The sequence below is a fragment of the Poeciliopsis prolifica genome, unplaced genomic scaffold (genome assembly GCF_027474105.1).
Source record: "Poeciliopsis prolifica strain line A6 unplaced genomic scaffold, Auburn_PproV2 SCAFFOLD035, whole genome shotgun sequence".
Lineage (NCBI taxonomy): Eukaryota > Metazoa > Chordata > Actinopteri > Cyprinodontiformes > Poeciliidae > Poeciliopsis > Poeciliopsis prolifica.
This window is the reverse complement of record NW_026562410.1, coordinates 4,587,274-4,604,292: the sequence shown is the minus strand read 5'-3', so window position 1 is coordinate 4,604,292 and position 17,019 is coordinate 4,587,274. Positions and strand designations below refer to the sequence as shown.

The following is a 17,019-nucleotide window of genomic DNA, read 5'->3' as shown; positions in this document are numbered from 1 at the left end:
TATGTCTAGTTTGTGTATTTACAGTCATGTGAAAACATTAAGACACCCTCTTTGGACACAAGAGTATCTAAGATCAAGTTAAATGGTACTGGAAAAAAATTACGAATCTCATCAAAACAATGAAACCTTTATATATTATGTATATTTGTTTACAAAATGACATCACTGTAGAGGATTAACTCTTGACTAGTGGGATCCAAAGACATGTCTGAGGCCTTCTGAAAGAAGACTAGACGGTGAAAGAAGTTTCAAAACAATCTGAACTCACCTATTCCACCGTCCTGATTTTCAAAACAACACTTCAGGTCTAAGCAAATTTCACACTAAGAGTCGACTGAAAGATGCCAAAAGTTTACAAAAACTTTAAACCATCTTCACAAGACCTACTTTGGGATCTTCCGTAATGTTCTTTTCTATAGAATCAGTCTAAAGTCGCCTTGTTTGGACACCAGAACACAAGACATGTTTGGCATAAACCCACAACTTCATGTCTACTGTGAAGCACGGAGGTGGAAATGTCATGGTTGCTGCAGGTTCCTTGAAGGTTAACATCTGTAAACAAAATAAAGTTGGATTGGATCCTGTAACACGACAATGCCCCAAAGCCAACCTGGTGAAACCCACCACAAAACAGAAACTCTTGGTCTGAGTCAAAGCCCTGGTTTTGAGTTCCTAGACCTTATTGGGTCGCTTGAAATGGGCTGTTCAGACTGGCCACAAGAACCGACTCACTAAAGCTGTTTAAGCTTAACAAGCTAACACTAGTAGTTAATCTTATTAGCATCTTTTGTTCAATATGTAAAACAAGGTTTATTGCTGACCTTTTAAGTAAATAACTTTCTTATTTCAAAAATAATGCATGTGCTTTTGAAAAAACAAATATTCAAACGGTGGTCCTAATTTTGTCACATGACTGTACCTGTCGTATAGTGGAACTTGAAAACGAGTGATCTCTCCTGCAGCCCACCTGACCCCCGTTTGATTTGTCTGTCTACCAGCGGGGCTGGAGCCAGCACTAGGGAACCTGGTCCTGTCTGACATTACATGGGACAGCTTCACAGCATCCTGGAGCCCCACAGGGGGAGACTTTGACAGCTTTGTCATTGAGGTAATAAACATGGAGGATCTCGCAGAGAGACAGAACCTCACCCTGTCCGGAGACGCGTCGAGCCTGGTCATCTCCGGATTGAATCCCAATACCAACTACATGGTTGGCTTGTACGGGATGCATCAGGGCTCCTACCTCGAGCCGCTGTACCGTGAAGCCACAACAGGTACTCGCAACTTGCCGCGTTGCAGTTAAAACTTTCCATTACATCCTTTCTACTTCAGTCTAGGTTTTTGTTTAGTTTTTTTTTTTTTTTAAAGCACCAAAAAGCATAACTCGTATGTCCAACGCACAATGGAGCGTGAACTCTTGGCTGCATGAACCGAGTCGATCGCAATAACCTGGTTTGTGTTTTTGGTATGAGGTTCTGACGCCGTAGCCTCGGTGCATTGAACTGCTGCATCCTAACCAGCATTACCTGTTTCACCCCTCAAGTCACTGTTTGTTTCATTGAGAAAAGGGAAGGAGAAGGCTACTGGGCAAAGGAGCAAACATTTTGTCCTTACTCTCATCCCGATTTCAGAAGTGCATGAAGCCTCCCCTTCTTCCCCCCTGCCATCATACTTGCATCGTGGTCAGGTCTGTCGCTGATGTGCTACAGTGATTGCAAAAGCAAAAACCAGTAACTCACCCTCTCCAACCCCACTCCCACTCATTCCACCCCTTCAACCCCACCCACCCGACTCCGTTACCATTTCAATCCATCCGTCAACCTTCGTTCAGTGTGTCATTGATTAACCTTGAGCAATCATTTGCCCTTGTGCTCTGGAGCTCACGGCATGTGTGAGTATTCATCTCAGCTGAACTCTGTGAGTCTGTGGGAATGAAAGTCAGGTAGTTTCTTTGTTTTTGTCCCGGAACATCAACAACAAATACCGTCATCTCCTTTTGAACCACCAGGTGGCAAATGATTCAATCTTCTTTCTGTCATCAAGGCAAAAAAAAAAAAAAAAAGCTAAAGAGGCTCACCATATTCTGCCACCTTGTGCATGTTTGCACTAAATTGTCAACCTGCATCGACGCATGTCAAATAAAAACATTATCAGTAGGTGAAGCATTCGTTCCGCATGTTGTGACAATATGTCCATAACATAAGTGATGTGCTGCATGGTCAATAAGTAGTGCTCCGCAGGCATGATGAATCCTTCATTAACCGCATTGACAGCATTAAAAACAAATACTTTGGTTAGGCTTTTACAACAGTAGATTTCAGCGATGTGAACACAGGCTTTCTGAAATACTTGTCCTGAAATTAATTGATGCTTGTAAGTATTAATCCTTTCCAAAAGAGCTAGCAGGTGTAATTTGTGTTCAATCCAAGCTGCAATTTAACTACTGGTGCAGGATGTTCAGTTAGTATCTATGCAGATACATGCATGTAACTTTTACTGAGCTGCTCACACTGTCAGGTATTAATGCTGGTTAATGGTGAGTGCTTTTATTATTCTTTTAACAATAAGTCAATGGAAGCATTAGCTAATAACACTTGAGATGTGTCTCTGATATATTCGTTTTACAGAATGACTGACTCATTTCTAACTGTGGTTTCTTTCTTCAGTTATTAGACCAGTGGTTGGCAAAGTGTATGTCTCAAACTTAACGTCCGAAAGCTTTACGATCCACTGGAACAGCACTGAAAGGCAGTTTGATGGTTTTGTTCTGGAGATAATTGACTCAGACTGGCTCATGGAGCTGAAGGAGTACAACATTTCTCAAAATGTATCGGCCCATGACGTCACAGGGCTCAGGCCCAGCACTGATTACATAGCCTACCTCTATGGGACGTACAAGGGATCTCGAACACGACCTGTCAGTATTGTTGCATCAACAGGTATTTGGACTTCAAGTACTTTAAAATGTCACAGAAAGTTAGGACGATAGGTTTTTCTTTTGTCTTAGTGTCAAAGTGATAGACAACTTTTGGAAAAATCCCAAGTTTCCCTGTCATGCGAAAACTAGGTACACCGTTACTCAATTACTTCATACTTGATTTATCAATTTGGCCAACTTTGCTCTGTCATTAAAACTGAATAGTTTTAGTGAGAGATTATAAATAGTTTCTGCCCGTCTGAGAAGGGTTGTAAGGCCACTCCTACCCAATCTTTAGTTCATCATCTGACAGTGACAAAGAAGGTTTACACCTGAAGATAATATTTTCCAAAAGTTGCTTCTATTGTATTTTACTAAGTTGAGTAGATTTCTGAAGTAATTGAGTAGGTCTTTAGGCATGAAATTTTAAGAGACCAGCTCAAGCTTGTAAAGTCATTGAATGTGTACCATTTTTTTTTTCTCCCCTGTAGCTGAGGAGCCCGATTTGTCCAATCTAGTTGTTTCCAACGTTACCTCAGACAGATTCTCTCTGTCATGGCGAACGAGAGAGAAGGCCTTTGATACGTTTGTAGTCGAAGTCAGAGAGTCTGCTTTGCCGTCGCAGGCGATGGGGCGCATTCTGCCCGGAGATGTTCGCGCCACGGTAATGGCGGGGCTCAAAGCGAACACGAGCTACAATATAAAGCTTTACGCCAGTAAAGGCGGCAGACAGAACACACAGCCTCTCCTGGCTGTAGCTACTACAGGTATCCCAGTAACACTGCACTGTGTTGGACGGTATATGTGCTCCGGACAACGTAACTCAAAACACATTCTTCTCTTGTTCAGAGGATGTCCCGCAGTTGGGGCCGATAGTTGCTTCTTCTGCTAACCCCCATTACCTCAGCTTGTACTGGAACACATTGTCTGGCCACTTTGATGGCTTTGTTGTCCAGGTTAGTGACTCGGAGCAGCAGTCTGACACGCTGGAGTTCAGGCTGCCCAGTGAAGCCCGTAACGTTACAATCCCTAACCTGATGGATGACACGGGCTATGATATCGAAGTGTACGGTATTTCTCATGGCCGTCGCACTCCGTCTATGTTCATCCATGCTGTCACAGGTACTACGTATTTTACTGATATCCATTACTTTAAGAAATTTTCTGAAAGTTTGGTTGAATCCAAAAATGCACTCAGAGCCAAATGGGCATGCATCACCAGCAGCAGTATATTTCTTCTTATACGTAGATCCTGTCTTTAGGTGTCACTTGACTAAAAATTGTGAACACTTGAGACTCACTCTATGCATTAACACACACAGTGGAACACCTCTTACCACTACCAAAGAAGCTATTATTTACAGTTTTTTGGGTTACCACCAATCAGATCCAAGAAAGTTAAATGGTTCTTCTGGATTGGGTGCTTTGAAGATTCTGGTCAATAGCATGTCACGTAGGACTGCTTCGAGGCTTATCAGCCTCTCAAGCTGTATTTTCTTTCAAATATTTTAGGTATACTCTACAAACAAACACAAGGATAGGCAAGGATTTCTGCGATCTCCTTGTATAGGCAGGGTTCCACTGTGATTACTTATGTTTTGTCTTTTACTTCAGACTAAAAGTCAAGTGTAGAAACCAAGATGTTCAAAGTTTCTGCTGTAGATTTTATATGTTCAAAGCTAAAACAGCACAATGAACACCGTAGGCATTATGGCGTATAGTTGCAACTGGACAATCACAAGATAACTTGACGTAAAGTACTTCGTTTCATCAACTTGACGCTTCTCTAAAAGAAAATAGGCACATTGTCACCTTCCCAAAGTGATTGTCTGTGTCATTTTCTGGCAAAACAGAGGTGATTATTTTTGCCATAATCTCTGACTTACCATTATTTTAGGAAGGTGATGATATTAAGCTACAATAGAAAGCAGTCCACACCAAACAAATGCACGACAGCCGAATACATTTGATTAGCAGGAAACTGAAGAACCATCGATGCATTTATTTTCAATCACTAGTATGCTTAAGAGAATGCTTTTAGAGAAACAGCTTTTTGTATTCATTTAAAATTAAACAATATGATGCATGTCACATTTTATTTTAGGGTGTTGTTGACAGATAGATACTGAAAATATTGCACTTTTAATGCATCTTTAACCTTTTTTTTTGTAAGATACAATGGCACACACTTGAAAGAACTGACGTATGTATTTGCTTTTGCAACCACTGCATACATCATATTCCCTAAATGAAATGTCATATCCCCTCCAATCAATCCCCTTTTCCCCCACACTCCACTTCCTTCCCAGCTCCTTTACCTAAAGTGGAAAACTTGACCATATCCAACATAACCCCCTACGGTTTCAGAGCGTCCTGGGAAGTGAGGCAGCAGCCACCGCCGCCGCCACAACAGGAGGAGGAGTTATCCCCCTCTGGTGGCAGTTTTAGCCACTTTCACATAGTGGTGACAGACTCAGGCTGGCTGCTGGAGCCTCAGGAGTTCACCGTGCCGGGAGACCAGAGTCACCTGGACATCTGGGGCCTCATCACCGGCATTGGCTATGAGGTCAAGCTAACCGGGGTGTCTGAGTCGGGGCTTCTCTCTCGGCCCCTGACTACGGTGGTTGTGACAGGTACTGCTTACAGTGCGCTGAGAGGCCCAGAAAAAAAAAACCCAGAAGCGTTTTACTAAATGCTTCTGGGTTTTTTTTTGTTTTGTTTTGTTTCAGCTGCCATATCAACTTATCTCTCGAGACCCAATTAGGAAGTTTCACTATCGCAACATGATGTATTCATCTTGATCTATTCATCACGATTAAAACCTTCGGACCGGAGAATAAATTCAAAGTGTTCACATTTGGTGCTGGTGGATTCTAGCCAGGTTGTCGGTACAACTTTAAAGGCAGTAAGAAGAAAAAGGAGTTGAAGACAAATTAAAAACAATAATAGATAAAAAAAAAATAAAAATAGAGGACTCAAGTTATTGAAACTATTTCAGTGCTTGTGAACGGACTTTCCATCAGGTCATGAAATGGCTTTCCTGTCATTTCATGTCATGCATTCACAATGTTGTAACCCCCCCCCCGAAAAGACAAAAGGCCTTTCTGTCTTTGAACATGGCTGGATCTCTCAATGGGACAACGACAGAGTCCACGACACCTGTCAGATGAAGATCCTCGGATTTAAAGCACAGTGAAAATGTTTGGGGATGGATGGGAATAAATGTTAGTGCCGGACCAATGATGCCCTTCATAAAACCATCTTCATTGCTTGTTTTACTTGCTTAGTTTCGCTCTATGTTGAAGTCCAACATCCAACCTGGTTACAGTCCATCAGTGTGAAATGTGAACGCCTTTAACTCTTCCCTATGTTTGAAGGTTTCAGTCATGGATGCATCATGTTTTTTATGGTGAAGCTTCACCTTCAACCTTCTTCTTTTTATCCCTGGCTCTCATGTATAGTGGAACTATTTCTCCTCTTTTCCTTGATTTCAAGCCTTCTCTCGGTATCCAGCTGCATCGGCATAAAGAAGAGACATGGAGTTTCTCTGGGTTTCTTCTTTCCTCCAAAATATGAGCCAGCATAGTTGCTTGGTTTCATATTTTGCCATGTGTTTTCCTCCACGTTGTAAATTCGCAGATGCTACCTTGCTGTCGACCTCTGCTGCTGCTTTGTAGCTCAGGTCCCAAAACACTTTTTTTTTTTTAATGCAGGAAAACACTGATAAATCAACAGACTCTCTGAGCATGAATTTGTCTGTTGATTTTAATCCTTTTAAATGAATTAAAATTTAGGTGAATGAATCCAGTTTGCATGGGGGACTCGTCTCGACCGACACTCTGACGTCAGTAAACAACTACAAGAAAATCCTCTCATCTTCGTCTTCTTCTTCTCGTATGTGCTTCCCGGGTCGTCTTCGGTCTGATTTACACTAACGGATACTTGAGCAGGCTGGATGATGAACCTTCTGCTTTCCCTGATATCTGACCTCTTCCACAATATCACTGTTGCCAAAAACCCATTGCTTCCCGTTCCTGTTTCCCTGTCTAACCAGAGGCAGAGCCGGAAGTGGACCAGCTCTTCGTTTCGGACATCACGGCCGACGGCTTCCGCCTGTCATGGACGGCCGACGAAGACCAGTTTGACAGATTTGTGATCAAAATAAGAGACAGTAAAAGATTAGCTCATCCGCAGGAGTACAACGTCCACGGCAGTGAGCGCACAAAGGTTATAACTGGGCTCATAAGTGGCACTGAGTATGAATTTGAGCTCTACGGCCTCACGTTGGACCAGCGTTCCCAGCCTATAACGGGGGTTGCTCAGACAGGTATAGGAAAAACAAACAAAAACCACTACTGTGTCACATTTTCAGACTAACTCTCCCTTCTTTCCAAGCGTTGTTTTGGCGCGATGACGCGACAATTCCACTAATCGTCTTTAATCCTCTGGTTCAGGCCAATCACATCGCATGGGATTCAGTCTGATGGGTTCCTGACATTTTCCTCACAGGAATTCATCATCTGTGCGTTCACTTTTGCGCTCCGCTAGGTCTGAGTGCGCCGAAAGGACTGCGTTTCACCGAGGTGACGGACTCCACGGCGGTGGTTCACTGGTCCATTCCACGCTTCCCGGTGGATAACTACAGGATCACCTACGTGCCCTTTGAAGGAGGTAAAACTGATGTCAGGGTTGTAGTTTTCTGACGAGGTTCACTGCGCAGCTCTAGTTAGTTGTGTTTTTGTATAAATGTACAGCAAAAGAAATCACGCAAATTAGTCAGAAGCAGAATACGGTAGTTTTTGTCGTGTGCAGAAACAACCCGAAACTTTCTAGATGTTTGTTTTTTGGGGTTTTTTTTGGGGGGGTGGAGGGGTTTATATGTGATAAGTTTGACAATTCAACTCAACATTAGACTACTGATGAGTGGCTCTTTTGCAGAACAGCACCAGAACCCAACAGTATTCTCCTGAGACGTGGCTGACCAATGACTCCATCATTTTTAGCATTTACAGACTTGGTCACATGACCTGTTTGCTGCAGGTTTTCCCAAAGTTTGTTCTTCAGTTTCGTATCTTGTTTTTGGCTCACCAATAGATGCTTTTAATGTTTTTTTTTTGTTTTTTTTACATGATTACTTTGTACATTCAAGTTTTGCTTGACTGGTACAACACGGATCCAAGCCATGGTGTTGCTCTTCTAAAGCTTGCTCTGTAAACTCGTTTTAAAGTGAGCCGCAGGACATGGTGACATGGTAGTGCTGTAAGTGCAAACGGTGAAAGCAGTGTGATGTGTCACCATGGCACCGACATTTGTTTGTTTGTTCCCTCTCTTTCCCAGGAAGCCCATTGATCGTGACGGCGGACGGCGGCGTTTCTGAGACGGTGCTGATCAATATGTTTCCCGGAAAGACGTACCAAGTGACGCTGAGTTCCCTGAAGGGTCTGGAAGAGAGTGAGCCCAGCACCGGCACGGTTACCACAGGTTTGGATTTAATCTGTTCCTAGAATTTGAAAAAAATGGAAAAAAATTGTCGAGACATTAATATTAGATGTGTTTTTCTTGTCCAGCTTTAGACAGTCCGCGAGGCCTGACTGTCACCAACGTCACGGACACGTCGGCTCTGCTGCTGTGGCAGCCGTCTGTAGCCACCGTCGACGGCTACGTCATCACCTACAGCGCCGACGCAGGTGATTTGCTCGCGCAGAAGTCAACCAAAAACCTTCCTGATTGACACAGCATTTCGATCTCTTTGATTGGACTGTGCCATTTGGCTTTCGCCCCAGTGTCCCCAGTGGTGGAGCATGTTTCTGGGAACATAGTGGAGTTCCAGATGAGCACCTTGGTTCCAGGAACTCTCTACACAGTCGGGGTTTATGGTATGAAAGAAGCTCAGAGGAGCGCGTCCACTGTTACTAAATTCTCCACAGGTACGTCAGAGAAAGGAATATTTACTGACTTTTTGTGCATGGCAGCTTTCCAGAACAATTATTCTAAAATTCACTGTGTTTTTTTTGTGTTTTTTTAGACGTGGATCCTCCTCGCGACCTGACGGCTGTTAACGTTCAAACTGACAGCGCCACTCTGACATGGCAGCCGCCTACCGCTGCCGTCTCTGGCTATGCGCTAACCTTCTTCTCCTCTGAAGGTGCAATTAGAGTATGTACACTTTTAAATTGCTTACTTTACTGCTTCAGTTTTTCCTCTAGAAACTTGCATTGGATGTTTTAGCCAAATAATATGGAGGCATAATTTCAATGAACATAGTTTCACCTGACAAGAACAGGTCCGAAGATCAGAATGATTGAGTGTTATTTTCCGTCAGTCATGTTTACCTCCATGCAGAGTTTGGTGGTAACTACTTCCATCTATTTGGGTGATGAATGCTTTTACTATGCTCTACTTTATATTTTTACTTGAGTAAAATAAAGTATCGCTGTTCTTAATTGAGTAAAATGTCTGGACTCTCTACTCCCCTTAAAGTATCGTCACTTAATAGAAAAGGAACAAACACACCTGCAGTTTTTGTTACAGTTTCACAAGTTTTACTACAACTAGTAATCCAACCATCAAGCGAGAGAGTCGCTGTGACGAGACTATCCAACATAGTCCAGCAAATTCCAAGATTTGACCACTGAGTTCACCCCGGTGCAGAGCTTGGTCAGAAACGGCAGGAGGAATGGCTTAAGTGGTTTTGTAAGAAAGGCACGTCTGGATGGTTGCTCATTTGTTGCTCATTAAGGGCAACAAATGAGCAAATTATTTCCAAGAAAAGCACCAAGCTCAGACTGACGTTTTGCTGGGTTGGACTCCAAAGGATTGCTTGGGACATTAGGAAAAAGGACTGTCCTGATGAAGAAAAGCCAAGACACTCACAGGTCCTTTGCCGAGCTGACAGTGAAGCCTCTGGAGGCCATTCAAGTGTGAACCAAGAGATTTCACTATTTCCCCAAAAAATACAAACCAAGAATGAATGATGAATGGTGTCAAATCTTCCAAAAGCAACTTTTCCCAATGATTAAGCAGCTGCTGATGAGCAAGGCTTTTTCCATCAAGACAAAGGAATGTGTCATGAGATGTAACTAAAGGCGCCTTCACACCAGAGGCGTTTGGACCAACTTAAACAAGTCAGAGTTTTTCTTATCAGATAGTCTGCTTCATCCGACCTCTGGCGTGATCCAAAAAATAAAACTGGACCCAAAAACATTGGTCTTTGTTTGAAAGTATATCAATCAATCAATCAATCAAATGTTATTTCTATAGCACATTTCAGCAGCAAGGCATTTCAAAGTGTTTTACATCATAAACACAAAAACACAAAGTCATGCAACATGGAATAGACAATACATTGTTACATATTACATTTCAGATATAATTCTAAACAGGTGTGTTTTTAGTTGAGATTTAAAGGAAGTCAGGGTTTCCGCTGTTTTACAGTTTTCTGGAAGTTTGTTCCAAATTTTTGGTGCATAGATGCTGAAAGCTGCTTCTCCTCTCTTGGTTCTGCTTCTGGGGATGCAATAATCTGAATAATCTGCACAGCAACAGCTATTGAAAGAGGACTTTATCACGCATTATATGCCTCCTAGTCTTCAATCTGGTTTTAGAAAATATCACAGCAGCTTTGAAGGTTGCGAAAGACTTTTATCTAATCTTTTGAGAGGAAGCAACACTGCACCACTCTTGTCACCAGAACCTCTTGATACAGAAACTGTTTGACGTAGGACTTGCAGAGGATGCGCCGTCTTGGTTTCACAACTCTTATTTCCAACATGTCTCTGAATATATAATAGAAAGATGTTTTCATTTCTAGATAGCTGCACATTTTTTAAGGGTGTTCCTCAAGGTTAGGTCATTAGACTACTGCCTTTTATCATCTGCATCAGTGATCTCTCGCTTAGTGTCCCCATACATATTGTTCTGATGACTCAAATGTTTTGAATCTAGATAAGTCGAAACCACTGCTATATTTAAATTCAAGATCAAAGGTCATAAATTGCAGGCTGAGAGATTGAGCTTGGATTGAACTGAAGAAGAACTCTTGTCAATATCCCTACCTAACTAAAATCAATGAAATCAAGGAGCTGGTCTCTCTGGGCTTCTTGAGAGCGTTTTTAAAAGTCTTGGAAATAAGTACATCTTGTAGATCCTTCTAAAACTTTTGTTATTGGATGCATCATATAAGAGTCTTTCTTGGTGATGGTTTCCTAGTGAAAAATAAAAAGAGAAACTGAACCAAGGCATGTTTTATTGTCCATGTGAAAACGTTTGAAACCGTTGCTGCTTGTCTCCTGTTTACATTGGGCAGCCTTTTCTGATAGCTCCCCAAGCTAGCATCTGTTGAAACTTCATGACAAAGTTTTGAAGGGTGTGAGTCACTTTAACAAGCATAGCGTGAAAAGAAACCAAGCCAAACAAAGGTGGTCCTTCCTCCCCACAACAAACTCCCAGTGTGAAACTGGCCTAGGTGGAAACCTTTCAGATTTTACAGCCAGGAAAACTCCAAATCTGAAAACGTTTGGCAACAGCCTTCTGTTCATTTAGATTTTTGTCCCTGCAGGAAGTAATGCTAAGCCCCACAGCGTCGTCTTACAGCATGTCTCAGCTCACTGGCTCGACGGAGTACAGCGTTCGCCTTCAGGCCATCTCCGGAGGTCAGAGGAGTCGCTACATAACCACAACCTTTTCCACCAGTAAAGGTAAGAAAACCTCTGGGTATTTGCATCCATCACGAAAAGTCACCTTTTATTGTGATTTTTGTCAGCACCGAAGGCTCTGATTACTGCTTACGCAACATTCCAGATGGTTCCTAATGCTAATTCCAGCAAAAGCAGATTACCCGCGCCTATTTTTCCTTTTCCCCAAACTACTCAGATGGAAAAACCTTCTCTCTTTTTTTTTTTACCGTCTTTACTTTCTTTCCAAAAGTGATTCCCACTCATGACCCTGAACATTGTGGGATGGATTTCTTGAAGATAAAGTGCTTCTATCTTCCTCTGATGTCTTTCAAACATGCGGCGTTCCAGCTGGACAGATGTACGCTCGCCCCCGCGACTGCGCTCAGATTCTGTCGAATGGGGAGATCACCTCTGGTCTGTACACCGTCTACATAGGAGGAGAGGAGAGCCAGCCCATTCAGGTTTACTGCGACATGACCACAGATGGCGGAGGATGGTTGGTGAGGAAGCACTTTCACACCACAAGATCACACAGAATAGGCTAGCCGCTACGCAGCACCTGTTTTTCTGATGATGTATGATAGACAGACCCGAAGAGACCTTAGCTGTTGCTGTGGCACTCATGAAAGCCAGTACTCCTCAGGTTTTCCTCAGGCGCCAGAACGGAAAGCTGGAATTCTTCAGGAACTGGAAGAGCTACACAGCTGGCTTCGGGAACATGAGTGATGAGTTCTGGCTGGGTAAGAGAATTCCCCTTCTGGCATCCATCACTCTCCTCCCTCCCCCACACGCCTCCTGACACACGCTCTTTTCAAACTCGGCCTATAGGTCTCTCCAACCTCCAAAAAATCACGTCCCTGGGACATTACGAGCTGAGGGTGGACTTGCGAGATAACGGAGAGTCGGCCTACGCGCAGTATGACAAGTTCACGCTTGCCGAGCCGAGAACACGATACAAAGTCTACTTAGGAGCTTATAGCGGAACAGCAGGTACGCACCAGTCCAAAGTTAATCTGAAGTTTAAATCCTCGTCTTTTACAGTGGGTGGCTGAAATATACCCTCCATCTGAGCTTTTCCACATGTCATTATTGGGATTCTATTAGTTGCACAGACAGGAGTGCGTGGTTTTGAAATCCAAGGGAAAATGGCACATGGTTTCCATTTCATGTTTTTTTCCCAAAGCAAAGAAAGCTGAAAAAGCATGCGAATCATTTTTATGGAGTGGACACTCAGTAGATCATAAATGGAAAAAAATTTACCACAGATTCTCAATTGGCTGCAGATCTGGACTTTGACTGGGTCGTTGTATGTTAAGAGTTTGCTTTGATTGGAGGGGTGTTTAAAGCTTCCGCTGATTGATTGAAATTGGTTTCCCCCTTGACGACAATTTGTGAATCGTAGAACTTTGAGCCGCCAGAACCGTCAGCTTGATTCTGACTAAACAATTAAATCTAAACGGAAAATACTCTGGAACTGCATAAAAGCTACGGGATAACTCTGATCATTTGAAGTCGGAACAAAACCTCTTCCTAAAACTTATTTTAACCAGCAGCACTGAAAACTTAAATGGCCTAATGTCTCCTAAAGCACTGAAAGGATCTTTCAGCTTCAAATCTTTTGTACTTTCATTTGGTACTGAGACAGGCAGATGATTGTAGAAATGTCCAATCGTCCTTTAAAATTCCCCACTTCTCTGAATAGTGTGGCAAGCTTCAAAAGTACTAACTCTTTGACAGTGGTGTTTCAATCATCAACACGTGATGTCAAGAAGCAGCTGTGTGGTTTTTGCATTTATTGGTTCTATAGGTATCAATATTCAATGACACTCCAGTATTTTGGTGCAGAAGGCAGCCAGAGTGAAAATCAGCTTTTCTCTTAACCCCAAAAGAAGACGGTGCTTCCTGCAGGTCAGGGGTCAGACTCTGCCTGGAGTACCTTGAAGTCTAGTTTACTAGTGAAGGTAGGGTGGACTGGAAGGTGGAAGAGACGAATATAGGACGCATATGAGCTCTGGTTAAAAAAGAGCTCAATTTTGGGTACAAACTACTTACATGAACCTCCTCAGTGGAGAGGGTTTCTGGATTTTTCTCCGTTTCCTCCGTGGCCCGATCCTGGGAGAGAGGAACACAATGGCAATATAGGTAGATGGACAGATCCGAAACATTAGAGAGAGAGATATTGTTCTTAAGAGTTTATAAACGTGACTTGGTTCTCCATTTGTTGAAGTCTGGGATTGTTGCGAGGAAACATTTCTACTTTTTAACTTTAGTTTATTGTTTTTCATGTGGCAGAAGGTCATATTTAAGAACATAATTTGCACCAACATATTAGTGCTATTTACCTTGTGAATTAGATGCTTACATAGTTGATAATGAGCCCAAAATATATGTAAAAATAAACACCATGAGTTGGTAAATTGGGGCCTATGAGTCATGCGAAGGCACCTTTGTAAGAAAAATTAAGTATTTCCAAGCATGCTGAACTCTTCCGTGGATAAAAACGATTTTAAGCGAGTCAGTCCTTTGGAGTTGAACGCGTGGAGCTCGTTATTATGATCTTTCATGTGATGTGCCACCAGGCGACTCCATGTCCTACCATCAGGGCCGGCCCTTCTCCACCTACGACAACGATAACGACATCGCTGTGACCAACTGCGCCCTGTCCTACAAAGGTGCCTTCTGGTATAAAAACTGCCATCGTGTAAACCTCATGGGGAAATACGGCGACAGCAGCCACAGTAAGGTAGGTGATGTTGTTTTGTTTTTTTGTAAAGTTGAGTGGGATGTTTTGTTATCATTAACTTAAATTTAAGTTAATGAACTATGATGTGAGAAAACTACTGTTTCACATTTTCTCACTTGAAAGAAATGAAGTTAACATCTAACGTTCCAGGTCAGTCAGGATTGCTAAATGTCCGATTTATAAGTGAGAAAAGTTTGCATTTTCCCCTGTTTGTTTTCATGTGTATATTTCCTCAGCATTTGGTAGACGCACCGTTTAAACTAAGAGTCTGTTTTCTTGAATGTCAAGAAGAAATGCCAAAATTACATCAGGAGCTCACAAATTCTTGTCATCATTTTAGGTTTTCTCAAATTATTTAAAAGCAGAGGACGTCATTTTTTGACTATAAAGAAAAAAGCATCGCTGAATTCCTCTCTCTCGTTATTTTGGCTTTTTTAGGTCCGGTAATCCTCCTCACCCCCCCCAAAAAAGTCAAATTTGCTTTGATTTAATGCAAAACAGTGAGGATAAAAAGATTTGTGTCTCTCTGCGGAGCGTATTTAATGATGTGTTAGCAGCTGTATTTATGGATTTTTCTTTCTCCACAGGGGATAAACTGGTTCCACTGGAAGGGCCACGAGCACTCGATCGAGTTTGCAGAAATGAAGATTCGGCCGGCCAACTTCAATAACCTGGAGAGCAGAAAGAAGCGCTCGTAAACTCCCCACTCCAGACCCTTCCTCTCCCAAAGAGCGCCCCCTGGCTTTCAGAATCGCTCTCTAAAAACACACACTAACCAGCACAGTGTGGCTCACTGGAGTCCAGTTCTGACTTTTACAAAGCAGTCCGGCAAAATCACATCAGTGGCCCAGATTGGCAGAGCGCAGTTCGTTCTCCTGGCCGTGTGACTTCCTCCCAAGCAAAGTCGTTGTTGACCTGTTGTCTTTTTTAACAATAACGCCCCCTGCTGTACCCCAGTGACATTGTATATTGAATTCATTTTCAAATAAGCAACAAAAAATACATCATTTTGATGAGCATAAATTAAGTGTTTATTGTGAAACCACTCATCAGTGTGCTTGGTGTTCATATTTAAAATCTGGTTTGATTTATAATTTTTTTTTCCTCCCTCGATTGGAAAGAAAGCAGCATCCGCTGCTCTGCATACAAATAAAATGGTTTGATACGTGGGAGTTGAGCTCTTGTGTTTTTCCTGTTAACCTGCGTCTTGTCCAGCAGGCGGCAGTGTTTACTCTGTGTTCAAAAACCTCCTAATGGCTGAGACATAGAGGAGAGTTTTTTTTTTTTTACACAACAGCAACCGGAAAGTAGTCTTTCTTATTCGGGTCGATAAGATAAGAGCTCTGGAATTTAATGTCAATTTAATCATTAATGTATTATTGATCCGCCTCTGTGCAGTTTGGTGAAGACGGTTTCCAGGTCACATAAATTTAGACGCTTCAAAAGGAAGGATTAATCACTGCGGAGGACATTGGGATACATGAATTTGCGTGAAGAAGTTTTCTTCTGTTTGGTATTAGAAATGCACAAAAAGAAGTTCAAGCAATTTTTTTCTTATCGGAGGTTTTATTGGCTCCACATCAAAGTATGTCAATTGCGTCTCAACTGACCATATAATTGTGCAAGCTGGAGCTACAAAAATTAATTTGCGGAATGGAAACACAATAACTTGGGGAGGGCGAGGAACTCGCTGTACCAAAATTAATGCATTTTGCAAAACTGCCGTGGGAATTTTTTTTTCCCCGCATCAACAACCGGATGTTAGTACTGACGGAAAAGACAAAGAAGAAGACAACAGGAAGTTGTAGGTAGGATGATGCGCAGCCTGATTTTTAATGGCCAACGGTTTGAACAGACTTATTCACTTGCGATTTCTGTAGCTTGTCTCATTTGATGGAAACGCCACAATTTCAAAAATAGTTTTTTGTGTTGTTTTTAATATTAGTGGAACATCAACAATGTTTTGCACACATTTGTAGTGAAAATGCAGCTACAGATGGAGCTTTCAGCCTCGGTGAATAAGGTCAAAAGTGCAGCCGGTTCTCATCGCTGTTCCAAAGTTTGAAGTTTTATCTTTTCTCTTTTGCAACAGGAGCCTGTTTTAGCAAACCACTCAAGGTTTTTGCTAAATCAATACACTTTCTGCTGATTTCATCGAATCCACTTCGCAGTAAATTGGAGCAATGTGCAGATTTGGTGTTGGCCAATCTGTTCAAATCAGTCTTTTGTGACACAGTTTGGCTAAAAGTGATTGATTTGTGTCCTACTTCCACTTAAAAAGTAGGTTGTCTCAGGTTTTCAGAGTTTAAAACGCCATAGTTTTTGTTTCCTCTAGCCTGTTTCAGTTCAGAAGCTTTTACACATTTTTTATATCATAGTCACAAACTATTGTGTTTTACTGAGCTATGAGATTGATGAACACAACAGCACATAGGGAAAATATGGTTTTTGCAAATAAAAATCTAAAACGTGAAGCAAGTCTTTCTATTCAGCCCCTCTGAGTCAACACTTTAAACATGATTTACTTGCAGCCGCTGTTCCTTTGGGGTTTCTGCCCAGCCAGGGTGTTTGTTTGTGTTCCCGTGTGAGACTCTTTCCTGCACAGAGGATCTCTGCTGCAGGGTGCGGCCATCCTGCTGCAGACCACACACCTGGCTGCAATTATCTCATCTGAAGAGCCTGAC

The 17,019-nt window shown here is 42.3% G+C and overlaps 1 protein-coding gene across 7 annotated transcripts in view; it reads left to right on the top strand.

The window, feature by feature from the left end:
• Nucleotides 1–15,507, top strand: part of tnca (tenascin Ca) — a 38,377-nt gene extending 22,870 nt beyond the window's left edge. For 3 of the 7 annotated variants that reach the window (XM_055052338.1, XM_055052337.1, XM_055052336.1), the window contains 17 exons: nt 999–1,274; nt 2,667–2,939; nt 3,409–3,684; nt 3,767–4,039; nt 5,227–5,550; nt 6,972–7,244; nt 7,466–7,588; nt 8,255–8,398; nt 8,485–8,604; nt 8,701–8,844; nt 8,943–9,073; nt 11,475–11,613; nt 11,941–12,092; nt 12,236–12,332; nt 12,421–12,582; nt 14,172–14,335; nt 14,923–15,507. In XM_055052338.1, coding sequence (XP_054908313.1) covers nt 999–1,274; nt 2,667–2,939; nt 3,409–3,684; nt 3,767–4,039; nt 5,227–5,550; nt 6,972–7,244; nt 7,466–7,588; nt 8,255–8,398; nt 8,485–8,604; nt 8,701–8,844; nt 8,943–9,073; nt 11,475–11,613; nt 11,941–12,092; nt 12,236–12,332; nt 12,421–12,582; nt 14,172–14,335; nt 14,923–15,033 — 3,182 coding nt within the window. In that variant the 3' untranslated portion in view covers nt 15,034–15,507. Of the gene's footprint in view, nt 1–998; nt 1,275–2,666; nt 2,940–3,408; nt 3,685–3,766; nt 4,040–5,226; nt 5,551–6,971; nt 7,245–7,465; nt 7,589–8,254; nt 8,399–8,484; nt 8,605–8,700; nt 8,845–8,942; nt 9,074–11,474; nt 11,614–11,940; nt 12,093–12,235; nt 12,333–12,420; nt 12,583–14,171; nt 14,336–14,922 lie in introns of those variants that run through there. The other 4 variants (XM_055052340.1, XM_055052339.1, XM_055052342.1 and 1 more) reach the window with 3 other exon arrangements.
• Nucleotides 15,508–17,019: the final 1,512 nt, after the last annotated feature.